At 40.9% G+C, this 27,281-nt stretch overlaps 1 protein-coding gene across 4 annotated transcripts in view; it reads left to right on the plus strand.

Annotated features, from left to right (window-relative positions):
- Window positions 1-27,281, plus strand: part of GALNT13 (polypeptide N-acetylgalactosaminyltransferase 13) — a 154,571-nt gene that overhangs the window by 90,941 nt on the left and 36,349 nt on the right. For all 4 annotated transcript variants that reach the window (XM_053407154.1, XM_053407172.1, XM_053407181.1 and 1 more), the window contains exon 8: window positions 7,174-7,354. In XM_053407154.1, coding sequence (XP_053263129.1) covers window positions 7,174-7,354 — 181 coding nt within the window. The remainder of the gene's footprint in view (window positions 1-7,173; window positions 7,355-27,281) is intronic.

A 27,281-nucleotide genomic window follows, 5' to 3' on the forward strand; every position in this document is an offset into this window, starting at 1 on the left:
GTATGTGGAGCCTTGCTTATTCACAGTCTAATGCAATGTAAGACTGGATAGGCTACTATTATTTCAAAAAACTAAATTTCTATACTGCCCTTCTAAGATCACAGGACTGTTTACAACATAAAATGCCTAGAGAAGCCTATGTTAGCGTAATGATAGAACTGGACAGGTTTATTTTGCGACTGTGGGCCTGACCTCATGGCCATTGTGGACCTGGGCGGTAGGGGTGCATAGAGGGCAGATGAATACCAAGAGGCATGTACTGGGTTCAGATTAAACCTCAACTTGATTGAGTACAGATGAAACAGATTTAGCATAGGCATTGGGCATGTAGTCAATGATCAACCAGCCTGTCCATTGGCAGATGCCCCTGAATTGGGCATCTGGACAGGAAGTGCCATCTTCCACAATCCTTTAAGGGGATTCCCTGCCCATCCCCACTAGGGACCCAGCCCAGCGCTTCTTACACCCTGAAGTTGTGATGGTTGCTGTGAGGCAGGCAAAACCTGCAAACCCAGCCAATCGGTCTGTAGGCAAACAGCGATCTACACTAACCCATAAGAAGGTCTGAAACTTCGGTTGTCTCATTCCCTTTGGACAACCACAACAAAGTAGGAAGGGTGGGAGGGGAAGGCACACGAAGATTGGAATGCCAAATCCACTGCTCACCCCACCTTTATGCTCTCGGAACGGACCAGGATAGGTGAAGTCTTCACTCAGGTCTGCTGTGAAGCCCCAACTGGCCCCTGAGGTTTTGTGTGTTTTTCCTGGCCCCTGGTATGGCTGTGAGAGCTGGAAAACCACCCCACCTACCACGCCAAGGCCAGGAACACCATCAGCACATCACTGCAGAGTGCTACAGCTGCTACTCCCATCAAAGCAGTGGTAACAGGAGTTCTGTCCCATCCCATTCCAGCTACAAAATCATGTTGGAAAGATGGCTGTACCCCACCACACAGGTTGGTCCTGTGAATTCTACAGGATAATTGTGCACTACTTGTTAAAGGGCAAATAACTTCCATCTCTGTAGCTTACATGGAAAATAATAAGGGCATAACTATTTCATCTTAAGAAACTCTTTTTGCGGTGTAATTTATATTACGTTTGCCTGTTGTTTTAGGCACACAATATATCTGCAGGGAGATTGTATTATCTTTGTGACTTAAGACAGCTGAATGTGGTGTGTGATCCACAGATTGGTCCCTCTAAGTGTGTTCTGTTTGTGATGAAAGGAAGGGAGTTGGCGTTGTATGGGTGAATTCACCACTGACAAGTTATCCAACCGCTACATGAACTTGAGTACATTGGTGTTGAACATCTTCACTAGGGTTTACAGAGAAATAAAAAATCTCCTTGCGAATTCATATTTAGTGATATTCTGGGCCCACAATTTGCAGTACAATGCTAACGTATCTAATGAGATAAGTTCTGTTGTATTCAGTGTGATGTAATAACTGCTAATTGAGTATAGGATTGCAGCCTTAGTCTGCATTCATGGAATGGCAGCGAACATAGGGTCCCTTTACATATCATCAGAGGTGTTTTTTTTAGTCAGAACTCATTGGCACTCAGTTCCAGCATCTCTCAGGTGGACACCATTTCCAGTATAAGAGAACAAAAGAATTCTGACACGCCTTTTTCTAGAAAAAAAGCACTGGATATTATATAACACATTGTCTACAGCAGGCATGTTCAACAGGTAGATCGTGATCTACTGGTAGATCACTGGGTGTCTGTGGTAGATCACTGGTAGATCACTGGCTCCCCCCAAAGAAGCTCAACAACTTTGGCTCCCCTATAAAAAGCTAAATATCTTTGACCTGAGCCCCTAAAAAGGGAATAGATCACTGCCAGTTTTTAACTCTGTGAGTAGATCGTAGTGTCTTGGGAGTGGCCACCCCTGGTCTACAGCATCTTAGCCATGCTTTCCTTATCCGGATTCTTCAATAAGTACTGTTGTGATTTCCACCCTTTAGAAAAATTTAACTATGTCATTTGCGATGTTTTGCTACATATTTTGTCTGCCATGCTGGTACCTTCATTAGATGCTTATGGCTAAAATATGTCCATTGTGCAATTGGATGATATTCAAGGATTCTTACTAAACTAAAGTAGAACCATTCAGTTTTGTAACATAACAAGACAAGTAGGTATAACTTTTAGCCCCAATACACTCTGTTTGGGTGAAGTATGTAGTCTGAGCCCTTTTAGGATGGGTGGAGAGCCCAAATAGTGTTAAAATTTCAAAAATACTGGAGTTTGTAAACATTTACAAGGTGGTTGTTGTTTTTTTAATTAAAAAAAACCCTGAAGACACAATAGGTTTTCCATGTTCTAAATATATTCTGTGTGGGTTTAATGATTCCAAATTATATACTGTAGTCTGTCACTTTCCGCTTTTCATTGTATAGTCTGTGACAGAGTGAGCTGCTGGCAGGACGTGAAAATCTGAAGCCTAGCTGTGCTTTCGCTTGACTAGGGGAATCTAAGTAACAAATTGGCTTGAAAGGAAATTCTGCCCCTCCCCCACTGCTTGCACAGTTGCCAGGTTTTTGCTTTTGTCTCTTGTCTCTTGTTTTTTGTTTTTTAAATAAGGACAGTGACTTGTACCAGCAAATCAAAAAGGTACATTGCCCAGCTGCTGGAGAGGAAAACAGCTTAATAATCAAATGAAGGGAAGGGAAGATGGCAGATTCATTTTGCAAGTAATAAAATACACCTTGTAGAAATATGTGTGAAATGTGCATGTTTTTAGGGATTGGTGTGGCATTGAGAAGAAACAGCAACAATGTGGAAGAGTAAAAGCATGGTTCTGATCTAAAAAGCTGAGAACCTAGAACAGGAGATCTTCCAGGTCATGATGAGTCTTCATCAAGACACCTGTAGGAAATGGTATACTGAGGATCATGTTTTGCATTCCAGCCCCCCAAATATTCCTGTAAAAAAGAAAAAAGAAAGAAAATGAGAGTGGACAAAATGTTCTTAATCTGGTTTGTGTCATTTCACAAGTGTTGACCATCAAGCCCATCCCATCCTGTTTTTGTGCAGACTTTTCAAAGGGGTGGGTGAGAAATCCTTTGAAAATCTGCACACGCCTTTTCTCTAAGCCAGCATTTACCTGACCGTGTGAGCTGGTTGCATATTAGGGGAAATTATGGATCCAGGCCCTACCACAGCACCAGAAGTTAATCTTGAAAGTATATTGAGGGGAAGAAGCAAGAGAAAACATAGATGGAAGCCTGGCAGCTTGCTTTGATCTTTCTGGGATTGGAACTTCAGGGTATGGTTGAGGTTTTTTATTGCAGGCATGGTGTGGTTTGAGGGATGTCCTTAGGGGGGAAATGCTCAAATTTATTTTATTTCAAGAAAACAGCTTTTAATCATATTTCAGGAGCAGTACTGCAGCACACTTTGGAAACCCGATTAAGGCATCGCATTGGCTAGCCCTGCAATGCAACTATCCTTACCATACTTGGCCTTCTGCATAGCACCCAAAGGGAGAGTCACTCATATTCACTGGGGAGCAATATACAAGTTCCAAATGTATCTCTAAATTTCCTATTTCACTGCCAACTATCTGTAAAATTTCCTCAAGCAAAAACTGCTTTTCAGCACAAAGCATTCTGCAGGGTTTGCACTCATAGACTTTTCAAATAATTCTTTCTGATTTAGTTCCAGCTAACCCCACTGAACTTTTTGGTGGGAGCATATGTTAAGTCTACCAGCCTACTGGAATTAAACTGTTAATTAAATCCATAGCAAATTAAACTATTGGCAAGCAGCAGTCACATTAATGTCTGCATATAGTTAGGGGATTTGAAGATCTCTGAACAAATTGGGCTGAAGCCTTGGAGTCATTTGTTTTAGTACACGGATCACCGTATTCTCTCTTTGAAATAAAAAGCGCTCTACAGACTTGGTCATCTCAAATTGCTACAATGAGGCAGTGGGATATGTAACATTATAACTGATCTCTAAAATATTCCTATGTCTCAACTGATTACTTGAGATGAGAGTTTCATGCTTCCCCAAAAATAAATCTGTACCAATTAAAGCTGATTTTTTTGCAATCTGTATCAATTAGTCATATCCCCCTCACATTTGCAATTTATTCTGCAATTTATTTGTTTTGTTTTGTTTGTTTTATATAGTCTGGTTTTTGTTAGTCATAGGGGAAAGTGACGCACTTTTCAAGCTTCTTTCCTTAGTCATAAGGGCTAAGCCCTTTTTCCTTCTAAAAAATGAAAGCGAAGACATTCTGTAACCTGGATTCTGTGCCAAATGCCACATTCTGTGCTTTTTGCACTTCCGTTTTAGAATTACTAGTATCTGCTGAGCTTTCTCAGTAGTAGGACTATTCTCGTCAAGCAGCTATAGGACCAAGTCTGCTGGATCAGGCCAATGACCCATCTAGTCCCATGGGAAACCTACAAACTGGACTTGATAATGGCAGCACTCTGCCCACCTGCAGTTTCCAGCAATTGGTATTCAGAAGCATAATGTGTCTAACAACAGAGGGAGAACATAGCCATCATGGCTAGGACCCATTGACAGTCTTGTCCCCCATGAATTTGTCTAGTACTTTTTAAAAGATGGTGGCCATTACTGCCTCCTGTGGGAACGAGTTCCACATTTTAACAATGTGCTGCATGAAGAACTTTTATCTGTCCTGAATCCTCCAACATTCAACTTCATTGGAAGACCTTGAGTTTTCTTTAAAGAGAGAGGAATGGATGGCACTGTGGTCTAAACCACTGAACCTCTTGGGCTTGCCGATCAGAAGGTCAGTGGTTCAAATCCCTATGATGGGGTGAACTCCTGTTGCTTTGTCCCAGCTCCCGCCAACTTAGCAGTTCGAAAGCACACCAGTGCAAGTAGATAATTAGGTAACGCTCTGGCGGGAAGGTAAACGGCATTTCCATGCGCTCTGATTTCTGTCACGGTGTACTGTTGCACCAGAAGCAGTTTAGTCCTGCTGGCCTCATGACCCAGAAATCTATTTGTGGACAGATGCTGGCTCCTTTGGCCTGAAAGCGAGATGAGCGCTGCAACCCCATAGTGGCCTTTGACTGGACATAACCGTCCAGGGGTCCTTTACTTCTTTACCTCTTTAAAGAGAGGGGTTGGTGGTTGTTGATAGTTACATTTTTATTTTTAAAAAACAACACACAAGTGCACACCCCCAAAACAATGCTGTGTCATTTTTCAAGTTTTGCTATGCTCTTGACTTGGCTACTTGCCCTTGAACTATGAAAGTTGTTTTGATATTGTTTTGATATTTGATGATCTCAACTACTTTACACACACACACATATATATACCAATATACGCGTGCATAATTGCTTTAGAACTAATTAAACTCTGCAATCAGTTTCTATAGCAACCTTTCCACTAATACAAATAATCTTTAAATGCTCGAGTCTGTTCTTACTTAACAAAAATGTAGCCATGTTCAGTTGGACTGCCGAGGACTTTAATAGATATTCATTTTCTTTAGAACAGATGCTTGGCCAAGTTCAGCCTTTTAATAGAAGTTTAAGTGATAGTCTGGTTGGATGGTGTGGGAGCAGTTGGAACCAGATTTTTTAAATGTTAATCTCCAGTCCCTTTGTGACAAAAAAGCACTTAGCATACAGCCAGATTTCATTAATCAGGGTCAGAGTGAGAGATGCAATATTTAAAGCACCACACAATTTGAGAGAGCACAAATAGAAATTTATTAACACATATGCCTAGATCACCTAAAAAGATGCAGGTACTTTAGGCCCTTCACAACAGTCTTGCAAGACAAGTGGATTCCTTGTCCTTGGGGTTTCCCTTTAACTATTGTGCTATGAAAAATTCATTGCTAGCATGGAGAAGCAGCCAAAAATTGTGGTGCTACTTAAGCCATGCAAGGGTCCCTCTCTGAATCCTATCACCCAATTGCAATAATTAAGCAAGACACTAACTTATCAGTGCCTTGGCTTAGTGATTAAATCTGTCTATATGCCAATACATTTAGAGGGTGTGTGTTTGTGAAAGAGAGAAGAGAAACGCCTCTTGTAAGATTGCACCTGCTAGCTAGCAAGCTCTATCCAGCTTGCTGTGTGGTATATTAGGCTGTGGAACAAGCCATTTGCTTGTGTCTCCGCAGATTTTCTTTCTAAGCTCCATAGGACAGTTTAGCAGTACTGTGATCACAGACACATTTCCCATGAGCCAAGAGCTGATGTATATGACTTGTATTTGATATGGTGACCTTTCATTTTCTGGTGAAAATGGATGTTGTGATATATATCCCTCACGCTTTAACTCCGGTACAGAAGGCAATTATTGGTTTGTGTGAGACAAAATCAAATCAGCATGAAATGTCAGTTGTCTGAAGGCTAGATGACATGTTACAGAAGGCAATGGGGAAACATGTGCAAATCTTCTGTGTCTGCTTCTGCAATAATATGAAACTCATTGTTTTGACCTACAGTGAGATTTGTGAGCTGCAGTCTCACAGGTCTGAGATCTGTGAATGACTCCTGCAATTGATAGCACTTCCCAATAGAAGTGGGTAGAAACACCTTATTTTGGTGTTTCTCAATTCATTCGTCCAACCATTCTGTCCCATTCCATCATCATCATCATCATTAAAAACACTCAAAGAGTTTCCTTTGAATCATATTTAAATATGTATTTTTGAAAGTGCTTTCTTCACAAGATGCACATTTCTACGTTTCCTTCTGAAAATACAAATTTCTAATCATTTTTTATGTAAGGATAACTACATATAATTCCATGAGATGAGATCAGTGCATATCAGAGTTTGCAGAGAATGAGTTGATCAGGGCCCTCCCTACTTCTTGTATTCAGGTCTCTGTGCCACCTGTGACTGAGATCAGATTGGGCCACCATATCTGGAGAGTTCAACAGTTTAATAACAGCCGTGTCAAGAATTTGCTGTCATGTACCCCCCCAAGTTGTGACCTGAGTTGTCCTAAACTCTGCTGAAATCAGTGGGACATCTCACAAGTAAATCAATTTGGTAAAGGCACCTGGAGTTTTACATAGCTGAAATTCAGGGATGACATGTTGCTTGAGCTTCAACTTCTCACCCTGTAGTCCTGGTACAGTAAATAAGTAGCAGCCTAAAATTTAATTTGGTGTCTGAAAACAAGCTGATTAATTTTGATTTTTGCATTTCAGATCTGGCAGTGTGGAGGCTCATTGGAGATTGTAACATGTTCACATGTTGGTCACGTCTTTCGAAAAGCTACGCCTTATACATTTCCTGGGGGTACCGGTCATGTAATTAACAAGAACAATAGACGGCTTGCAGAAGTATGGATGGATGAATTTAAAGATTTCTTCTATATAATATCCCCAGGTAAGGAAGTATTTCATGATAATTTTGTTACAAGCACGGCATAGTAGAAATGCCGTGTGTGTGTGTATAGTTTAATGGATAACTCTGTGTTGAGGGTTAATTGTACTACCTAATTCAGTCTTAGCACATCAGGAGGAGGTACATTCTTTAATAATAAAACCAGAACCATTTCAGGATTGCTTTGTAAAATAGTGGCTTTAGCAAGCTTCCAAATTGCCAAGATGTCTTTGGCTTTTTCTGTGTTTATACAAGACTATGTAGAATGTAAAAGAGCTCCATTGGTCTTGCATAGCTCTTTTGCGTATTAGTTCTGGGGTACACATACACATGTAAAGTAGGAAATATTTTAAAAGATTTTAAATGCTATTCTTCTACAGCTGAATCCAATCTTTTCCCTTTTCAGTTTCCAATACAAAGGCATTATTTTAGTAGGGTAGACCAGTGTTTTTCAACCACTGTTCCGCGGCACATTGGTGTGCCGCGAGATGTTGCCTGGTGTGCCGTGGGAAAAATTGAAAAATTCGAAAGATTTTTTTAAAAAAATAATTCAAATTTTCGCCCACTAGGCGGGCGCCGGACTGTGTCCTGGGTATGGGTGGGGTGGGGTTTTTGACTCCACCCTCGGCCAGCAGGGGCGCCGATTGGCGCTCCTCAGGGGGACACCCTCCACTTTTCTGATGTCCAGGCTGTGATTGGTCCAGACTCCAGCCTGGACCTATCACAGTAGGACATCATCTTCCGACTTCCTTCCCACCCGAGCACAGTGTGCGCAGCAGCGGAGAGAAGAAGACATCGTGACTCGAGTCACCAGGAGGACCGGAGAAGTTGTCATTTTATTTCTATTCAGTCTCCACTGAAAGCCTTGACTGGGTTAGGGACCCTTATAGCTCAGCATCAGTTGGTGGAAAGGACATGACTTTACAGGAGCAGGAGGAACTAACTGAACTGAGACAAAATCATGGTTTCAAGCTAAGATTTGCTGATCTACCTTTGGACAGTTTTTGGTTGGATACTGCCAAGGAGTTCCCCCTTCTGGCACACAAAGCTATTTTGACATTGCTCCCATTTTTCACTACATATCTGTGTGAGATGAGCTTTTCAAGCATGATTGCTATAAAAACTAAATACAGAGAGAGACTGAGAGCTGTTGACAAAGAGCTACATGTGTGTCTTTCTTCGATTCCAGCCAGAATATCAGCTTTGTGTTCAGCCAAACAGGCCCAGGTTGCGCACTGAATAAAGTATTTTATAATTTTTCATATTTCTGTTTACTTACTATTTCATAATAAAGTAATTATAAAATACTTTCTTTGTGTTTATTTGATTCCTATTCAAGAGAATTACTTTATATATAGTCAATATAGGCACAGAGTTAAATTTTTTAACATTTTCTAATGGTGGTGTGCCTCGTGATTTTTTTCATGAAACAAGTGTGCCTTTGCCCAAAAAAGGTTGAAAAACACTGGGGTAGACAACTTTATTAAAAAAAAAATTATTGTGGAAATAACTTTTTTTAAAAAAATCAACAACCCGACAACGAATCCCATTGGCACCACTTTTGAATCCAATGTTGACACGATATCAGCAAGGCTGAGGATATTGTAAATTGTGAAGGATGCAATCCTTTGCCCTCATCCCTGGGAGTAAACCCCTTTAAACCCAATGGATCTTACCTCTGAGTAGAATGTATAGGGGTTGTGCTGTAAGTGAACACTTTTACACAGAGTGCCGATTGAAAGCTAGAGATAAGCAAAGTATACTCATACCTGGGAATAGTTTTGGTTCAATTTTAACTTAACATGCAAATGTAGAGCAGTTCCAAAGCTGGATAAAGCCTAGTTGAGTGACTGTTGGGGATAATGTAAACTTTGCTCTGCTTTCTGAAAAGGATGCCCAGCAGTAGGGTGGCATTCATACTGTCAATACCCATCCCTCAGTACAGCTATGGAAAGCTCCATGGTTATAGATGTTCCATCAGCAGTGTTATCCTAGTGATGCGTGTGGTGAGGAAGGGGTGGTGTGTAGGGTGATGCAGAGGATCCTGAGCTCCCTAATTCACTCAACACCCCCACCTCAGAAGGGCCCAAATGTATGCCAGTTCCAAAGTTGGTATAGTAAGTTCCTTTCCACAGGGGTCAATGGGAAGATAAATCTCTTTTTAATGGGAAAAGCCACTCCTACCATCCTGCCTTTGGCCATCTGGAAGGACATTGAATGTGACAGTTGTTCTGTCATGGAATTGCTCTTCCACCACAGAATTCTTCCTAAATGTAATTTTCGCTTTCATATTCTTCTTTTGATAAGTTTATATTACATTAAACTGGTAGTTATTTTTAATAATAATAATCATCATCATCATCATCATCATCATCATCATCTAGAATTTCCTTTGCATATTCTTGATGCAGTTTAAGATTCTTGGGAAAACTGTTCTTTTTGCTTCAAGATACCTAATCTTGCAGATGACTTGAAGTCAGGCTGAAACCATTCTTTAGTAAGTTTTCAACGTTTTGAAAGGAAAGTGTGTGGTTCTTTCCTTGATCAAAGACAAGAATTGAAAACTTCAAATTGTAGCTTTGATCAGGAATAAAATAACTGTATTTATCTGAAGTGCTGGTTCTCTGGTAATCGTTGCTTTCTTCCCTATATTTCAAAAGGACACTTGATTGGAGGAAGCTAGGTTTTTTGGCGGGGTTGTAAGATGTTATCAGCTTTATGAGCCAAGGCCTTTAAAGGAGAGAAAGGAAAGAGAGAGATGAGGCTTTGTTACATTTGCCTGTAGTTATTCATGAAGATATGCTACAGATTAACATAATAAGGCCACAAGCTTCTTCCATGTAGTTAAAAACCTGTCACATACCTTTCTTCACAAAAGGAAGCTTAAAATGTCAAATGCAAAAACATGCAGTTCTATGTGTCTGTTTCATTTTACTTTGAATGCCATATATACCTTTCATTTTTGTACTGAAAGAATAAAATAATAATCCTTAAAGATAGGGATAGGCAATGTAGTACCATCCAGATGTTGTAGATTCCAGCTCCATCAGTTCCAGACAGCATAGCCAATGGGATTATGGGAGTAATAATTATAATTATAAATTATAAATTCTATACTGCCCTTCATCCATAGGAGCCAACTCCTGAGGCCAAGGTCCCTTCACACACACATACCCCTTCACACCCCTTCACACACACATACCCCCCCCCCCCCCAGTATTTTATTCAAGTTTCTTCATCTATCCTGCCTTCATCTGAGGAACACAGGGTGGTTTACAACATAAAAATGCATACCGGAGTAACAAACAAAAACAATACCCCCTGCAGTTTTAAAGGCCGTATATTGTTTAATTAGCTGAAGCCCTGGGAGAAGAGGAATGTTTTTGCCTGGTGCCTAAAGATATGCAATGAAGGTTATGTAATGAATAAAGATATGTAACAAATGAACTTTATTAGTTGCCTTTCTTTATGTACACATGCTAGGGCTAGCATCATACAGGGTGAGGCAACCATCTTTAGACAGCAGATTGTAGGCATCAGTAGAGGGTGTTGAATCATAAGTTACTTGGATTCATGTTTTTAATCAGAGTGCAGAGGGCGCTTCCAGTTGGATTTTCTGCTACAGGTATCAAAATGCGTGGAGTCTTTTAAAACTGAATCATAATTCTTTCTCTGCCTTGTCTATAATTAGCTTCCCGCTTTACCTGTGTTTGCCTCCTGTCTTTGTCTTCAATAAATGTAGGCATCATTCTGTTATTCAGGCTGTTATCACAAAAAAATTCCCATTTAATATTAATTTGGTGCTTGGAAAGTAGGATGAGCTTACAACTCCGCATGTTGTATAATGCAAAGTTTAATTGTAATTGCTTTTGTGATGGTTTTCTATTTTGATTAAGTTTTTAATTATGTGTGATTTAGAACAGTGTCAGGTTTCTAAAGCAGGGGGTAAAGGTCAGATTCAATAATTACTTCAGAAACAAAGCAAATGCTTTAGGCTAACAAAGCAGATATTGAATTTTATTTTTTTCTAAAACAAAAAGCTTTCAGGATTATTAAGAGACAATGATTAATTATAAAGCTATGTTCTTTTGTAAGTGTTTACCGTGAGCAAATTAAAGGAAATGTCACTCACTTTTCAACTTCCTCCTTGCTTCACCATTTTACAGCACAATCCTATACATGTTTATTTAGAAGTACACTTCACTTAGTTCAGCTCGGTGTGCTCCCAAATAAAAGTGCAGAGGACTGAATTCCTAAACACACAGAGTAAGGAATAAGCTCCATTGGAAGCCTAGGATAGCTCAGTTGGTAAAGCATGAGACTCTTAATTTCAGGGTCGTGGGTTTGAGCCCTACGTTGGGCAAAAGCTTCCTGCACTGAAATGCACCAACTTCAGCTAGGCACTTTAAGGAGCGTTTGTTGCCAAAATATTCCAGGGCAGGGAGTGCAGGTCTATTCCCCCCCTACAGTTTACATGCCTGCTCCTTGGGAGAAACCTAGACAGCATCTTAAAAAGCAGAGACATCACCTTGCCAACAAAGGTCCGTATAGTTAAAGCCATGGTTTTCCCAGTAGTGATGTATGGAAGTGAGAGCTGGACCATAAAGAAGGCTGATCGCTGAAGAATTGATGCTTTTGAATTATGGTGCTGGAGGAGACTCTTGTGAGTCCCATGGACTGCAAGAAGATCAAACGTATCCATTCTTAAGGAAATCAGCCCTGAGTGCTCACTGGAAGGACAGATACTGAAGCTGAGGCTCCAATACTTTGGCCACCTCATGAGAAGAGAAGACTCCCTGGAAAAGACCCTGATGTTGGGAAATATGGAGGGCACAAGGAGAAGGGGATGACAGAGGATGAGATGGTTGGACAGTGTTCTCGAAGCTACCAACATGAGTTTGACCAAACTGCGGGAGGCAGTGGAAGACAGGAGTGCCTGGCGTGCTCTGGTCCATGGGGTCACGAAGAGTCGGACACGACTAAACAACAACATATCTGCTGGTGGCTTTGGTGGTAGCAGCAGTATCAACTCTGACCCTTGTCATGCTTCTTCTCTAGTTCACAGGAATGACACAAGAGTTAGAATGCTGGGGGAGAGGGAGCGAGGAATACATTTGCCATAATTGACAGAGTTCTCCACTCAGCACTAGAGGATAGTATAATTCTCAAGGCACTCTGGGGGAGTGAAACATGACAGCAGCTGGAATCACTTTTAAATGATAAATGTGTCTCCACATTTATCCACATATATGGAGGGACAAAATCACCATTTGAAATGGTCTCTGAAATTCCCTTAACGAATTCACCAACTGCAAGTAAGCATATGTTGCCATTTGTATGCCTCAATAAGATTCTCAAAATCCCTCCAATGTGACTCCCTCAGTGGAATAATAGGATGCAAAAATAATTTGGGGAGAAAATGAGTCACTGCTGATTATTTTTGTCACACACCCTCAGAATTCATGCACAAAGCCAACTCGGGGGGGTGGGGGTGGGGCGGGAAGTATACCATGCATATTTTATGTTTAAGTGGGTATTTTATTTCAGATAATTTTTTTTTTAAAAAAAATGTTATTATGGACTACCAGGCTTTTGAAATAAGCAGGCAAACAACTGAATAAATAATTGATGGCACTGCCAATTTTCTCTTTGAATGGTAGGTAGAAAATGCATGAAAGACAACTTTTCTGTTAGAAAACATACTGAATAGAAGCTATTTGGAATGTTTTTGTGGAGCCTTTCCCCAGAAATACTTTCCATTTTGTGTCACGGAACTTTCTGAGTAAGAGGAAACAGAAGTATTGTTCAAATGCCTTTTTGAACAGATTTATATAGACTCTAGGTAATATAATACCATCCAAATGAAGCAAACTGTGGTTAGTGTTAACTTCCATACCATGCCTCCAGCGCCATTGTTTCCTCAGTTTAGGCATCATGGCAACTATGGTTAGAACAAACGAAACTGGGAGGAGGAAATCTGTGCTCACAGCAGGAGAGGAGATTACCATCGTTCATTCCCAATCTCAAAACTATGGTTAGAGGACTGGAAATACGATACCTGGATTTCGTTTTGGTTTTTTTCTGTCTTTAGTCTACTTTTATTTTAACATTTTGATACATGGATTTCTGTGCATCAATTCCTATGAGCACTTGAAAAGTTAAATATATTTGGAAAAACTTGCACATAGTTTTATTAATTTATGGTTGTTGTTTTTGTGGCTACTATTATATGCTTATAACTTCTGTGTTTTTGAAGCCGCTGTAAACTTGTTGAGGAAGCAGCATATTAATAAACCACATTTGACGTTTAAACATTACACTTTCTCTGGCTTTCTGTGAGACGCTTCCAGAAGCAAGGATTGTATGGGAAGGCAGAAATATTTTCTTTAGTTTGTTTACTACTGCTTGCTCATTCTTTCAAATCTTTTCCGAGGCAAGCAACACTATTATACTGGATGGTGAAAAGAGGAAAGGAATTGAAGCTATTACTCAAGGGGGAAATGGTGCTTAGAATAATTGTACCCTTCTGCCTATATCTGTTCTATTTTCTGCTGGAGAATGTGCATAGGCATATCTTTCCCTTCATTACTTGCATGTAACACAATGTACTCCTCTGGGAAGCTTTATGCCTATCTCAGGGCAATGCCTGCTCACATAGCTTGTATCTATATATTTTATTTAAAAGTTCTCATGAAAAGCTTTCCGAAGATCATGTGATTTTTGAAGCCATCGTCTTTTCTAGGAATATTATGTATGTGGTTATGGCTTCATTGCATAAAAACCTGAGGCAAGCATCTGTAGAGTAGCCAATCTTTTTTTTTCTTTTCTTTTTTGAAATTGCATTTGTATACCATGATGAAGATATGCATCCAGCAGCCGACCTGAGGCATCTGTATTGCAATCACCTGGAACTCAATACACTTGCTCCCAAAAGTTGTGCTTGCAAGTTCAACTTGAGGCAGATGTCCCTTTAGGGCATAATCAAGGTTTTAAAAGCTAGCCCTTTATTGCAGCTCAGGAAGAGAATTTCTAACACTGAGAACAGATGGGCAGTTGGACACATTACCTAGAAATCTGAGTATTCTGCATTTCTAGACCTTCTAAACAATAGCAAGGGAAAATATCATGCACTGAAATGTTTCACTATATTGGAAAGTGGACTTGATTACCTTAGAGAAAGCCTTTTAAAGAACCATGATTCTGGGAAGGAAGCTGCTGAGGGCTGTTTTTACATTGCTAAGTTTGCACAAGAAGAAAGCAGTAACCTTGCCTAGCATGATAGTCTATATTTAACATTGTCTCAGAAATGTGTGCTAACTCTTGGTTAGTGTGATTAAGCTGGTCCAGAGGAAGGATATTTTGATTAGCTGAATAGCAAAGATCCGTTTTAACTGAAATTTATCCTGCTGCAGTGTGTATTAAGGAAAAAAAATTGAAATTACTGAGGTTCGTTTTTAAAAGTGGTTATGAAGACATGTGTGAATGGAAATGACCTTTTGGTTTGCTGATATTATATTGATTGAAAAAGTAATAGTGGATGGCTTATTCTTGATTGCTTACAAGGGATTTCCAACTGGAAACCTACCTATTTCTTGAAATTTCATATAGTGCCAAGGCTTGTACAATCTAAAGACATTTTGTGGCATTTAGACGTTTTAACGAAGCACATCTACACTGGCTTCATCAAATACTCCTGAATTTCACAGTAGATATGTTGGTTTAGGAGTCACTGGTATAGGCAACGAAAGGAGTGGTAGGCTTGCACACAAGGATTTTGAATTTGCTGCTGGTGCCAGTAATTACCCCAATATCAGCACATGGAGAACCAATTTCTTTTTGCTTCAGACTTGTTGCATAGTCCTTTATCTAGTAGTAGCAAAACCCTGTGTGCTTCAGATCACTAAATGTGCCCCATGTGGTGAAATAGAGGTGCAACAGCAGAACAGGGGCAGTTATGCTTTAAATAAAGTTGGCAGGGGGGACGACTATATGCAGCCATGAGACTCACTAGCTGACATTGGAACAGTCACTGCATCTCAGCCTAACCTAGCTCACATGATTGTTGTGGGGATTACCGTAAATAAGGAGAGTGAGAACCATGTACTCCACCTTGAGCTTCTTTGAGAAGAAGGTGGGATAGATAAGCAACAAATAAATAAAATAATTTATAAGAACACTAACAGAACAATTAGAAGTTCTGTTCAAACCTTGTAGTGAGCAGTTTGGGGAAAAATGAAGTTGGAAAACCCAGTGTAAAAGACCAATTCATACAATACTTGCTGACACAAACATCTTCAGGTACATGCTCACTTAGAAAGAGATGCTATGGATCTTTCATGTATGTAACTTGTATAAATTCCTATGGTTCCAGTGGCTTTTCAAAAACTGTTATTGTGATAATGGGACTTGCTACTATGCAATAACGAGAAACTAGCATTTAGTGGTTCACGTATCATTTGCACATGCTAAATATGTGTCGTAAGGGTATTTATAATGAGGTAGAGTCTCTTATTGATTCATTTATGAGAACATATTAAATTAGGTTTGCTTTCTTTCAAAAAAAACAAAACCCAAAATGTTAAAAGTGTATTTATCTTAAATTATGGTGTAAGTTAGTGGTACGTCACTTACATTATGATGTAGCACAGATTTTGCTGTAGTTTGCAAAGGTTCACAAACTGTAAGTAGCGACAAAAAGAAGAGCCATTCTAGAGAGAAAGAGGATTTGGTCTCAAGGGTCTCAATACTGTAAAAGCTGCAGAGAAAGTAAATAAAGATGAATCTGAAGGCAGAGGAGGTAGCTGGGAGAGAGAAGTGATGCTGCAAGGGAGCACCAGTGGGATATATAGTTTGATATCCATGCAGCTAGAACTGGAGATTGATTCTGGAACAGGTTTTATTTACCAGCATTCAGCTTGCTGAAAAAAAAATAGATGGGAGGAAGCTGAAACACTGCAGTCTTCTGAAGTCTAAAAGTCTATTATTCGCCTTCGCAGAATGGATTGGAGATAAGAGATAAGAACGCATTAATACAAATAAAAAGCTACCACTTTCTTTTCAGGGGGAAAAGGGAGGGTTAGATTATTTTCTGTTTGAGACTGCTTTCTTCTCAGAAAGCAACATTTCATTTCAAGTTTTTTAGGGGGACAGAAAACATAGAGTTGTGAGAGTGGCTGGGGGATAAATTGTATTTTGTGCTGGTGCGGAAAGGAGGGAGGGGCTTCTGCTGTCACTGGGAGCCTTCAGTTTGTTCCTGTCAGATGCTGCTGTTGGTGCGCTGGCTTGTTGATTTGGGACAATTGGTCATAAAAGAGAGACTGATTTCAGAGCAAACATGTTTGGGATCAGATTGTATATCTTTGATTGTTTTCACAAATGGTGTTTAAAGTGTTTTGTAATGCAAATGTGAATGTGACGTTTCATTTAATGCCTATTCAAATTGCTCTCCTACACTTTCTGTTTCATGTTAACAACAGACATATGTTTCAGTAAATAGGGTAAGAGAATCTCAGCTTATCCCTAATTTTGGTGAATTTTGAGAAACTGTGCTGCAGCTGATTTTCAACTCCTTTCTGCAACTGTGTTTTTCAAAACATATGAAAGATCTGTGTGTTGATTTGGCCCTTCATAAACTTCATATGCTGTGTAAACCACAAAATGACAGACACACATAGCCTTGTAGTAGTTGCCTGAGATATAGAAAAGGCCAGTTTGGGTTCAGTCTAAGCCCAGCACCCATGCAGCATTTGCGCTTAACAGCACCCTGTTTTTGTTGTTGCCCCCCACCCCACAGTTTACTTATTTTATTTATTTATTGCTCTTATATACCAATATTTTCTCCCTAGAGCTCAATGTGGTTTACATGGTTCTCCCTGTCCTCCTTTAATCCCACAACAACACTGTGAGGTAGGTTAGGCTGTGAGTGAGTGAGGCTGGCCTAAGGTCACCCAATGAGCTCCATGGCTGAGTGGGGATTCAGAATCCAGTCTCCTGGGTCCTAGCCCAACACTCTAACCACTACAAGGGATGGGAGTTCTGAGTGCACTTCCCACATCTCAAACTCCCATTAGCTCAAACTCTCATTAGCCAGAACTAGCACAGACAGTGGTCAAGGATGATGGGCGGTCAAGGATGAAGTACTACAACACCTGGAGAGCCATGGGTTTCCCATACCTGCCTTAAGCAGTTGGGGCCCAGGTTATCGGAAGGACTGCAAGAACGGCTGCTCTCTGGCTTGCCGTCAGGATCTATTAGACTGAGAGGCACCAGAGAAAAGAGCTTTTCAACCTTTCATTCCATTTTTATGGAGGCTGGTATTTTAGCTGCTGATTTTTTTTATGGGTTTAGCATTGACTGGCTCTAATTGTATTTTAAATACTGTATAGTTCCCTGTTGTCTTAATTTTGTAAGCTGCGTTGGAAGGATTTTGCCCTCAAAAGGCATACAGTGGTACCTCGGGTTAAGAACTTAATTCGTTCTGGAGGTCCGTTCTTAAACTGAAACTGTGCTTAACCTGAGGTACCACTTTAGCTAATGGGGCCTCCTGCTGCCGCCACGCCACCTCTGTGTGATTTCTGTTCTCATCCTGAAGAAAAGTTCTTAACCCGAGATAATATTTCTGGGTTAGCGGAGTCTGTAACCTGAAGCATCTGTAACCTGAAGCGTCTGTAACCCGAGGTACCACTGTACACACATTTGAGTTACAAGTAAATAGGAAAAGCCTGTGTTCTGTAATGGTTGTACACACAATCGAATCCTCACTCAGCCATGAAATGCGCCTGGTTGCTGTCTCTGGCCTAACCTATCTCACATGAGTGTTGTGTTAAAGGTATTCCACCTAAGTATCAAAATACAGTGAAATGTTTGCTTTCTTTCTCCCCCACCATTTTGTTTTATCCGGTTTTACTTTTTGTTTTATATTCAAATACCTCATTAGATACATGTGTGTTGTTGGTTTGTGTGTGTGTTTGCATGCTCCATTGCTATGAACTGGATTATTTTTTTCACAGCATGATTTACTTCCTCCTTCTTGCATTCTCCCCCTCTGGCTACTAAATGTAAATTTTGTCTTTACTAACCTGAAATGTTCCCCAAGCCAGGGATTTGCAGTAAGTTTGAATATTGTGCTTGGGAATGAGGGGAGTTTAAAACAGGTTTTCTTCAAGCAATTGCTTTCAAATCATGTCTCAAACGTGCTTGTCCTTTAGGCTTCATGAAAATTATCTCTCAAAGGCCACCCATGTCACCTACTATAAGCTGCACTGAATACTTCCTTCTGTTTCTTTCTTGAACAACTTATATATTGCTAACCACATTTGCCTCGGAATTTCCCCCGCATGTTTTTAATTCCTTTCACCTTATGAAGTAGTGAAATCAGTGGGGTGCGTTTGAAGGCTTTTGAAGTTTTTATTTTCTCTTGCAGCCTTACTCCCGAGAGTAAGCTGCCTTTGAAGTAAATTGTAAAAGTGAAATCAGAACCTACTTTCTGCATTAATATATTTGTATCCACACATAACTTAAAAGTACTTATGATAATCAGGACTTCTTGTAATAGTGAATGAACTGAACAGTGCAAGGAAGGCCAGTCTGAATTTAGCTTTGGTTAGTTCCTGAAGCCATGACATGACAGTGTGACCAGGCACAGTGACACGGAGTCAGGATAGTACTAAACACTTAAGAAAAAGAATACGCTGGCCTAGAATCAGTACTTAATCTAGGTGTGATGAACACTTTGTACTTGCCCTGTATTAGCTTTGCTATTCTGTTTCCTGCTCTGCGAAAAAAGTGCATTGAACAAAGACTTTGATCACGCTTTACTATAATAGAGTTTCAGAGGGAATGAAAAGTGGAAATAGAAATCCACTTTTACTTCTTAGTCAACACCCTGTTCAGTATATCATTGTGCCACTTGTTGATGTAATACTGTGCATACGACCCCATACTGTAACCCGGGTTTGTCCTATGGTTGATGGCACATGGTTTGCCTAGGAGAGCTAAACCACAATCCTAGATTCAGTTGCCATGCTGAGCCAAACTATGGCTTTGCGCAGGAGCAGGATGACTGAGAAGAAGCAAAGCAGCCGCCATCTCCTCTCTGGAAGCTCACTTGCTCACATTTTCATGCTAAGCCATGACATGCAGATCAGCCCGTTCTCACCCTTTTTTGTCTGTCTCATGAGAATGGAGAGCCAATACCTAGGTTCCTAATTGCACTAATGTATGAGACCCATATGCTGGCTGCATAGTTCTTGTAGGAGAAAAGTTTTTAAAAGTTGGATCTCACAGGTAGAATGGTAATAGTATAGTCTTCGATATTCATGTTCTTGCACCCACCATTATACAAGCAAATGGTGGCAGACCAGAAAGCAGAAGAGCTACAGCATTTACTGAATCTTAAAATACAATAGTCTATTAAACATTAAAAGCTTCCCTAAACAGGGCTGCCTTCAGATGTCTTCTAAAAGTGTGGTGGTTGTTTTTCTCTTTGAAATCTGGTGGGAGAGCGTTCCACCAAGAAGGCCCTCTGCCTGCTTCCCTGTAACTTGGCTTCTCACAGGGAGGGAACCGCCAGAAGGCCCTCAGTGCTGGACCTCAGTGTCCGGTCAGAACGATGGGGGTGGAGACGCTCCTTCAGGTATATTGGGCCGAGGGTACGGATATGGACCCCAATTTTACCCTAGTATGAGCAGAAGACACTTTTGCTCACACAAAGTGGGGTTCTGAATTCCCTTTCCACAAGTGCAGTGGGCCTTTCCCTCTCTCCTACTGCTTCTTTCACTCCCTGAAAGCCACTCCTGAGCAAGTCAGAAATACCTTTTCAGAGGTCTGTAGCAGAAAGTAATAGAGAAACGCCTGTTGCGCAAGTAAAACTCGTGGAGTTTTTGAATCCGAACCATTGTTTAACTAGTATCTTTTGAGATTTTCTTGTGTGTTTTTTTCCACTCAGTGATGAGGCCTCCCCCACCTGATTTTTTTCCTCTCAGATAACAAAATGATTTATAGGTCCACTGCAGGGGAAAGCAAGAATGGGGCATGTGTTTGTGTGCCTATGTAAGCAAGAATTTTGCACAAACAAATCTTAGAAACATATTTCTTGAACTTAATTCTGGAAGAGCTGAGCTGTAGCCCTTTCTCGCTGTTAAAAGCAAAGCTATTAACATCTTCTGATATAGATGGGTAGACTTTTCAATTTGTGGGTAGGATCACACTGAGAATGTAGTTAATTGGAGATTAGCGGGTCACAGGATGAAAATACGCAGCATGAAGCAGAAACAGAATGTCGTTCTTCCAAACTGCAGGGTGTTTGAATTAAAAGCCTTTATTTTCTGCCTCAGATATGTGTGTGTGTGTGTGTGTGTGTGTGTTTGTGTGTTTACACTCCAGGATACCATGTCACGATACCTTGAGATCATACAAAAACCTGCAATCATTTTAATGTGTTTGATCTCTGCTGTTCAGTTTTAATACTGATATCTATGTGAATGGTTTTGCTCCTCTGAATGGTTTTGTTTTCTGCTGCTCCAGAGAAGCAGACACGGAGCAATGGATCCAAACTACAAGAAAGAAGATTCCACCTAAACATTAGGAAGAACTTCCTGACAGTAAGAGCTGTTCGACAGTGGAATTTGCTGCCAAGGAGTGTGGTGGAGTCTCCTTTAAGCAGAGGCTTGACAACCATATGTCAGAAGTGCTCTGATGATGTTTCCTGCTTGGCAGGGGGTTGGACTCGATGGCCCTTGTGGTCTCTTCCAACTCTATGATTTTATGATTCTATAATTCTATGATTCCTCCCAAGAAGATTGGCAGGGTTAAAGATAATTATGTCACAATCACATATGACAAATATGTCAGGTATTCAGACCAAGGAGTTTCAACCACTTACCCATAGCACTTCCATCTTATCAGGATTCAGCCTTAGTTTTTTGCCCCCATCCCAGCACTGCCTCCAGACACCTGTCCATCACCTTCCCAACCTCTCCTGATTTTAATGGAGTGGAGAGAGAAAGAGCTGCCATGTCTTCAGCATACTGATGACATTGTGCACCAAATCCCCAGATGGTTTATATCGGGTGCACAACCTGCAGTCCTCCAGATGTTGTTGGACTACACCTCCCATCATCCCTGATCACTGGCTATGCTGGCTGGGGCTGATGGGAGTTGTAGTCCAGAAACAACTGGAGGGCTGCAGGTTGTGCACCCCTGGTTTACATAGATGTTAAGTAATACAGGAGGCAGAATGGGCAGCCCAGAAGCCATGGCCCCAGAAGCCATGGGGTTCATTCAAATCTGTTGCAGAGCCCTAATTGTGGACAGCAATTGTGCTGCAGGTAGGAATGGGGGAGGAATTAGATTCAGTTCACATGTAAAGGTGTGCTTACTAAATCAGCACTTTCCAAAACAATACAAGAACTGAAACAAAACCATTTTTTGAAATTTGCACTTCTTCAAATTTTGCAATCCAGCTCTCTACCCTAGTAATGTGTACAGAAGTACATATGTGGGTTAACTTTCACATATTCATGAAATTAACATACAAAAATGTCTTATATTACTTTGCAAAAATGTGCATATTAGAAGAAATTTACACTAAAATGCTGGTAATTTTTTCTGGGATTTTTTTTTTATATAAGAAACGCTTTTGTGGAAATGTGGATAACTGAAGTTAAGATTGAAAAAAACACACGAGAGAAACTGAAACTGACAGATTTACCCATCCTTGTTGCAGGCCTGGCTTTGTGCTAAAAAATGGCACTTTGTCACAGTTGCTTGGATTAACTGCAGAAAATGACAGAACACAGTATTTTACCTTATGAGGAAAAGCTCAGACTGTCAGAAATTGAGAGGGATGCTATTGCCCTGTTTTTACTTCTTTCTAAAGGCTTTTATAATTTTGATTATATATGGTTTGGAAGTGACAAACCTAGAGGTTGTTATAATGGGTTTCTTGGGGAGAGGCTTACAAAATTTATTGTTACATGCAAGTTGTGAGGTTCCAGGAGGTTACCCAGAGTTAATGTTTCCTTTGGAAATGTGGCACAGCACAGACGGTGGTGTCTCTATGATATATGGTCTATTTACACATGTATACAACCCAAACCCAGGACGGAATAGTTCAAAGCATTAACACTCCAAAAGGTTCATGCTTCTCCCATAGCTGTAGCCTGGGATCTGAAAAGACCTCAACCATCACTCTGCCCCTCCTCCTAGCTTGCCTCTTAGAGGCAGAAACCCTTTCCCCAAGAATACGTCACAGCAAATTTAAATCCTAAAAACTCCAAACTCTTTTTGTGTCTGCCCACTTGGGCTCCACCCATTTGTGTCTGGCACAGAGTCCCCACTTTCTTAATGGCTCATTGCCTTGCCTTTGTTAGATTAATGACTCATACTTCACAACCATTATCAGGCTGGCCTGGCTATTCCAGCAATTGAATCCCTACTGGATCTGGAAATTCAGGGATTTTAATTAAATTCTAACCCTTTACTGGTTCCAGGAATTTAGGGGAGTCTTTCCTCACATAAACAGTGGGGAACACAATACATCAGTCAACACATGATAATTAACCATATGCCTCAGATGTGTGCTTACCCTGTACGAGAAACCAGGCTTTTAGCATTACAGCTCCTGTTCCCTGAGATCAATTATCCGCCACAATCAGGCATCTGCTGTTATGATATTTAGGCACCTACTGAATACCTTTTCGTTGTTGTTAAAGAAGGCTTTCCCTGAGGTGCAGCACAATCATTTATGGAAGATCAATTTTATATTTGATTAGATGGTTTTTGTTGTTTTTAGAGTTTGCATGGATGGGTTTTTTATTGTTTTAGCATTTGCTGAATTGATTTGATTGCTCTCAGAGCTTGTCTTTTGGTGTTTTATCCTGTTTTTACTGTGTACACAACTTTGATGGTTTTATGCCAAGATGCGGTCTATATATTAGAAAAAGAAGTAGTAGTAGAAGAAGATCATCATAAAGTTAGGCAGCAGGAATGACTTCTATGCTTCATGTGAAAGCAGCAGTTTTGTAAATGTGGTGCCCACCCTGTGGAACACCTTCCTGTCAGAAGTCAAAAAGATAACCAGTTACATGACCTTCTGTAGAAATATTTTTTTTTCCTAAGAAGAAGGAGAAGAAACAGAAGAGAAAAAAAATGTTTTATTGACCTGTTTGAAACAGCACCATTGGTATGGATAAAATTTTGTCTGTGTGAATGTATTAGCTTACTCCTTCCCTAAACAAAGACCCAGGAAACAGCGATAAAGCACTGTGGCAATGCATCGAGGGATAAGTCCTCATTTCTGTCCTGACAACAGAACAAGTTTGTAACTGGGGATAGAGCAACAGCAACTGCTCAAAGTCAGCCATAGTAATCTATGCTGCTGTACTTTATCAGACTTCTGAGAAGCAAGCAAACTTTCAGCATTAACCACTTAGTGAGCTGATGGATTCCTAGTTGTTCTCTCTTAATCCCTGGACCTGTGTTAATTATCCTACTTTACACTTCCCTATCATATATTTTCTCATCCAACAAATCAACCCACCTTGAGGGGGTCATGGGTTTCTGTAAAGAGCTTTTGCATAGCGATTCTGCTTTCCAGGGCCACTTTTCACTTGACATTTTGTGGCAGAGATGGGAGACTACAGACTCGGGGACAAAATGTGGCCCTCCATATGTCTCAGTATGACCCTCAGGACTCTTCCCAGGCCACATCCACATCCTAGTTACAACCCTCATTGGTCCTCCTTTGCACGCACCTTAGTGGTTTTGCCTGGCTGGAACGTGTCTGTGACTCTGCTTCTTGCCTGGATGGAGGGTAGAGAGGGATGTCTTAGTGTGTATAGAAGCAAGCTTGTCCTGTAATTGTAACATTAGCATTCTTTGCCCTGCCTGTGCCTGCTTCTGACTCCAACCACCACTGGCTTGTAGCTTTCAGAAGGCTGCCTATGAGGAAATGTGACCTTTGAACTGACAAATGTCCTGCACCCTCTCCCATAAGATATTAAGGAGGAGTGGACACAGTACTAAATACCCAGCTTTAGGGACTCTAGAACCTGGATATAGAGCTGCAGAATAAGTTCTGAGTCACACTGTAATTAGGTACTGTTCAGACTTCAAAATGTATTTGGTCATATGAACCTGAGGAGTTCCAACATGATTGAATTAACATTCTACAGCAAGGCCATCACTCATCTTATTAGTGCCTGAACCTTTCTACCCTCACCTCTCTGTCTATTTCCAAACCGTGTCAGTTTCTGATTGTCCCTTAATAATATTAATTCTGTCCCATTGCCTCATAAATCTTGAATTAATTCCCCCCTGCGCGAAGATTCATATTTGGACATATTTTTCCACAATATGTGCCATTTACCCTGAAATAAGTTCCATTCCAGAATCCTGCACACATTGGCAGAGTGTGTGTTAGCTTGCTGTACCCCTGCTCTACCCCTTTTCATGACGTCTTTAGGATGTTTTGGGGCTACTTCCTTGTTCGGCGCTGTGTGCATGTGTGCAACCGTGCATCATTCAAACACACCTAAATCAGGATTTGCTTGTTTGTTGTTGTTGAACTTTCACTGAAGTGTTGTTTTGCTGGCATAGACAAAGGCAAACAGCAGCAGCATTGGAGAGCTCAGAGCTGACAGCATAAAGTCTTCAGAGTAGCTTTGGATGTTATGATTAAGCAGCCACGCTGGATAAGCAACTGACATGTGTGTTCCTAGTGCAATGTGTCTGCTCTATGCTCAAATGGATCAGCCCTATCTATTTGGATGCCCACACATTTCCATAGTGAAGTTAGGCTACTTCTCTTTTTGCACAAATTGGCTCCACCTCTTTGTGGAAACGCATTGCAGGCGAGCCACCAAGCCGCCTCCCTCAGTGTGGGGGGTGGAACTGCATCCCGCCTTATGCTGGGGAGGCCTGGGTATGCCAGTAAGCTAAGCGGCCAATCAGGTGGCTTGGGGGGGCGTGGCCGGGGCCAATTTAAACCACAGCGTGATGCTGAGTTGCCCCTTTTCAGCCTCGCACCATGGATCTCCCACCCTCCCGCCCTTTCTCAGGTTGTGCCTTTGGCCTTGCTATGGACTTCGGTTGGTCACTGTTGAGGGGCCTGGTAGGGCTTTTGCCACTTGGCAAATTGGCACTGGCCACTTGGTTTTCGCCTACCTCGTAGCAATCATCACAACTTTGTAAGGCTTGGTGGTTAGGCATTGGAATAGCAGTGTGTGGGGGAAGGGAGGTGCGGCCATCACCTGTCCCTCCGTGCTCAAGGGTATTCTGTTAAAGGAATCCAGGGGTGTGAATCTCATCCGAAGCTCGGGGAGGGGCGAGGGCCATGCCATGACCCCAGTGGGAACCGAGGGGAAGCTCGAGTCGATCCACATTGGTGGGGCTCTCCCTACTGGTGATTTACCCTTACCAGGCTCCCTGCAAGGCGGGCAGGAGTCAGATATAATCTGTTGATGCCAATGCCTAAGCCAATACTGCTCATATTCTGTAACCAATAAAGTTGTGGCCTAAATTTTGCCCATTAACATTAACCTAAAATTCTGTGTCCTTGTGTCTTTATTCTCATGGGGGTGGCTTGGGGCTTTGACACGCAATATTCAGGAAGCATGAAAAGCAGGTGTATGGGTCAGGTGGGCATCTGCTGTTGCCTATTGATTGTACTGTCTGACACTATCCAAAGCATCATTATTAATAGCATTTACAAGGCTAAATATTTGAATCTAAAATCTGCAAATGTTTGTTTATATTATGACAATAATTTTTTCTTGCGAAGAACAATATTGAAATTTAGACAAAATCATCTGCACAGCTTGGCATACTTATTGCACTGAATCCCCGTTCACATGAGTAAGATGTGGACATTGTTGTATGTGAGTCTCTCTCTGTGTGGGTTTTGCATTCCTTGCTGGGAACAGATTTATTCTATTTGAAAATTCATCGAAAGATTTATATAGTGTTGAGTCTTGGCTTTTTGTGGGAAAACAGTTCCACCTGCTGGATGCTGTGTGTAAAAGTCAGCATTTCATTGAACGTATTTAAGCTACCAGTTAATTTCTCTTAACTAGCACTGAGGGGAAAAAACCTATTTAGTCTTAGCTTTGCCACTGCTGCGGTTGTTATTTAAACAAAAACAAAAAACCCTATACTTTCAGTTTGCTTTTTGGTCTCCCCTCAAAAATTGTCTGTGCCTTGTGATCATTTAACTCAGGCTTTCCAAGTAGTGACACTAGAAATCTGAAACACTGTTCCTATTGAAACCAGAAAGGCAACTGTCGTCTACTGAAAACAGTTCTGCCCACCATTTTTTATTTTATTTTTTGCAAAAAAAAGCAAGTATTTCCCAAACTTTCCCCCCTGTGAACCACTTAGAAATTGCAGCAGGTCTCAACTGACCGCATAATGATATTTCTGCCTGCTGTAGCAATTGTAATGTGCTGTGATAGACGCCGTGTGGTTTTTTAAATTGTGCACTGCAGATTGCAGTATAAATAAATTATATATGCCCTTTTTCTGAAAATAAAGGGGAGTAAGTTACATTAAGTATTCCTTGCACTTTGATGCCACTGAAAAGTACATTGCGAGATCGTTTTTATCAAATGCTGCTTTTTTTCCATGTGACAGGCCTCCTCCTAATACATGGTTTAAACCAGTGCTCACAAGATAAGAAAAGGCCTGCGAAAAGCTGCCATCTATTCTTTGATTATATATAGGGAACAGTTATAGCAGGCTTAATGAATGTGATGGCAATTACCTGGAGGCTGCCCAAATCACCCATTCATGGTCAGTATGCCACAAGGTCAACTCTAAAGGGCTCTTAGCCATACACATGCAGCTTCTACACTGTAGTGTGGCTAGCATCTAGCATCGGTGGTGTGTAGCATGTTGCACGGGTCAAGAGCCCTTGAAATTGTACAGCTGTTGT

Source organism: Podarcis raffonei, chromosome 1 (genome assembly GCF_027172205.1).
Source record: "Podarcis raffonei isolate rPodRaf1 chromosome 1, rPodRaf1.pri, whole genome shotgun sequence".
Classification (NCBI taxonomy): Eukaryota; Metazoa; Chordata; class Lepidosauria; order Squamata; family Lacertidae; genus Podarcis; species Podarcis raffonei.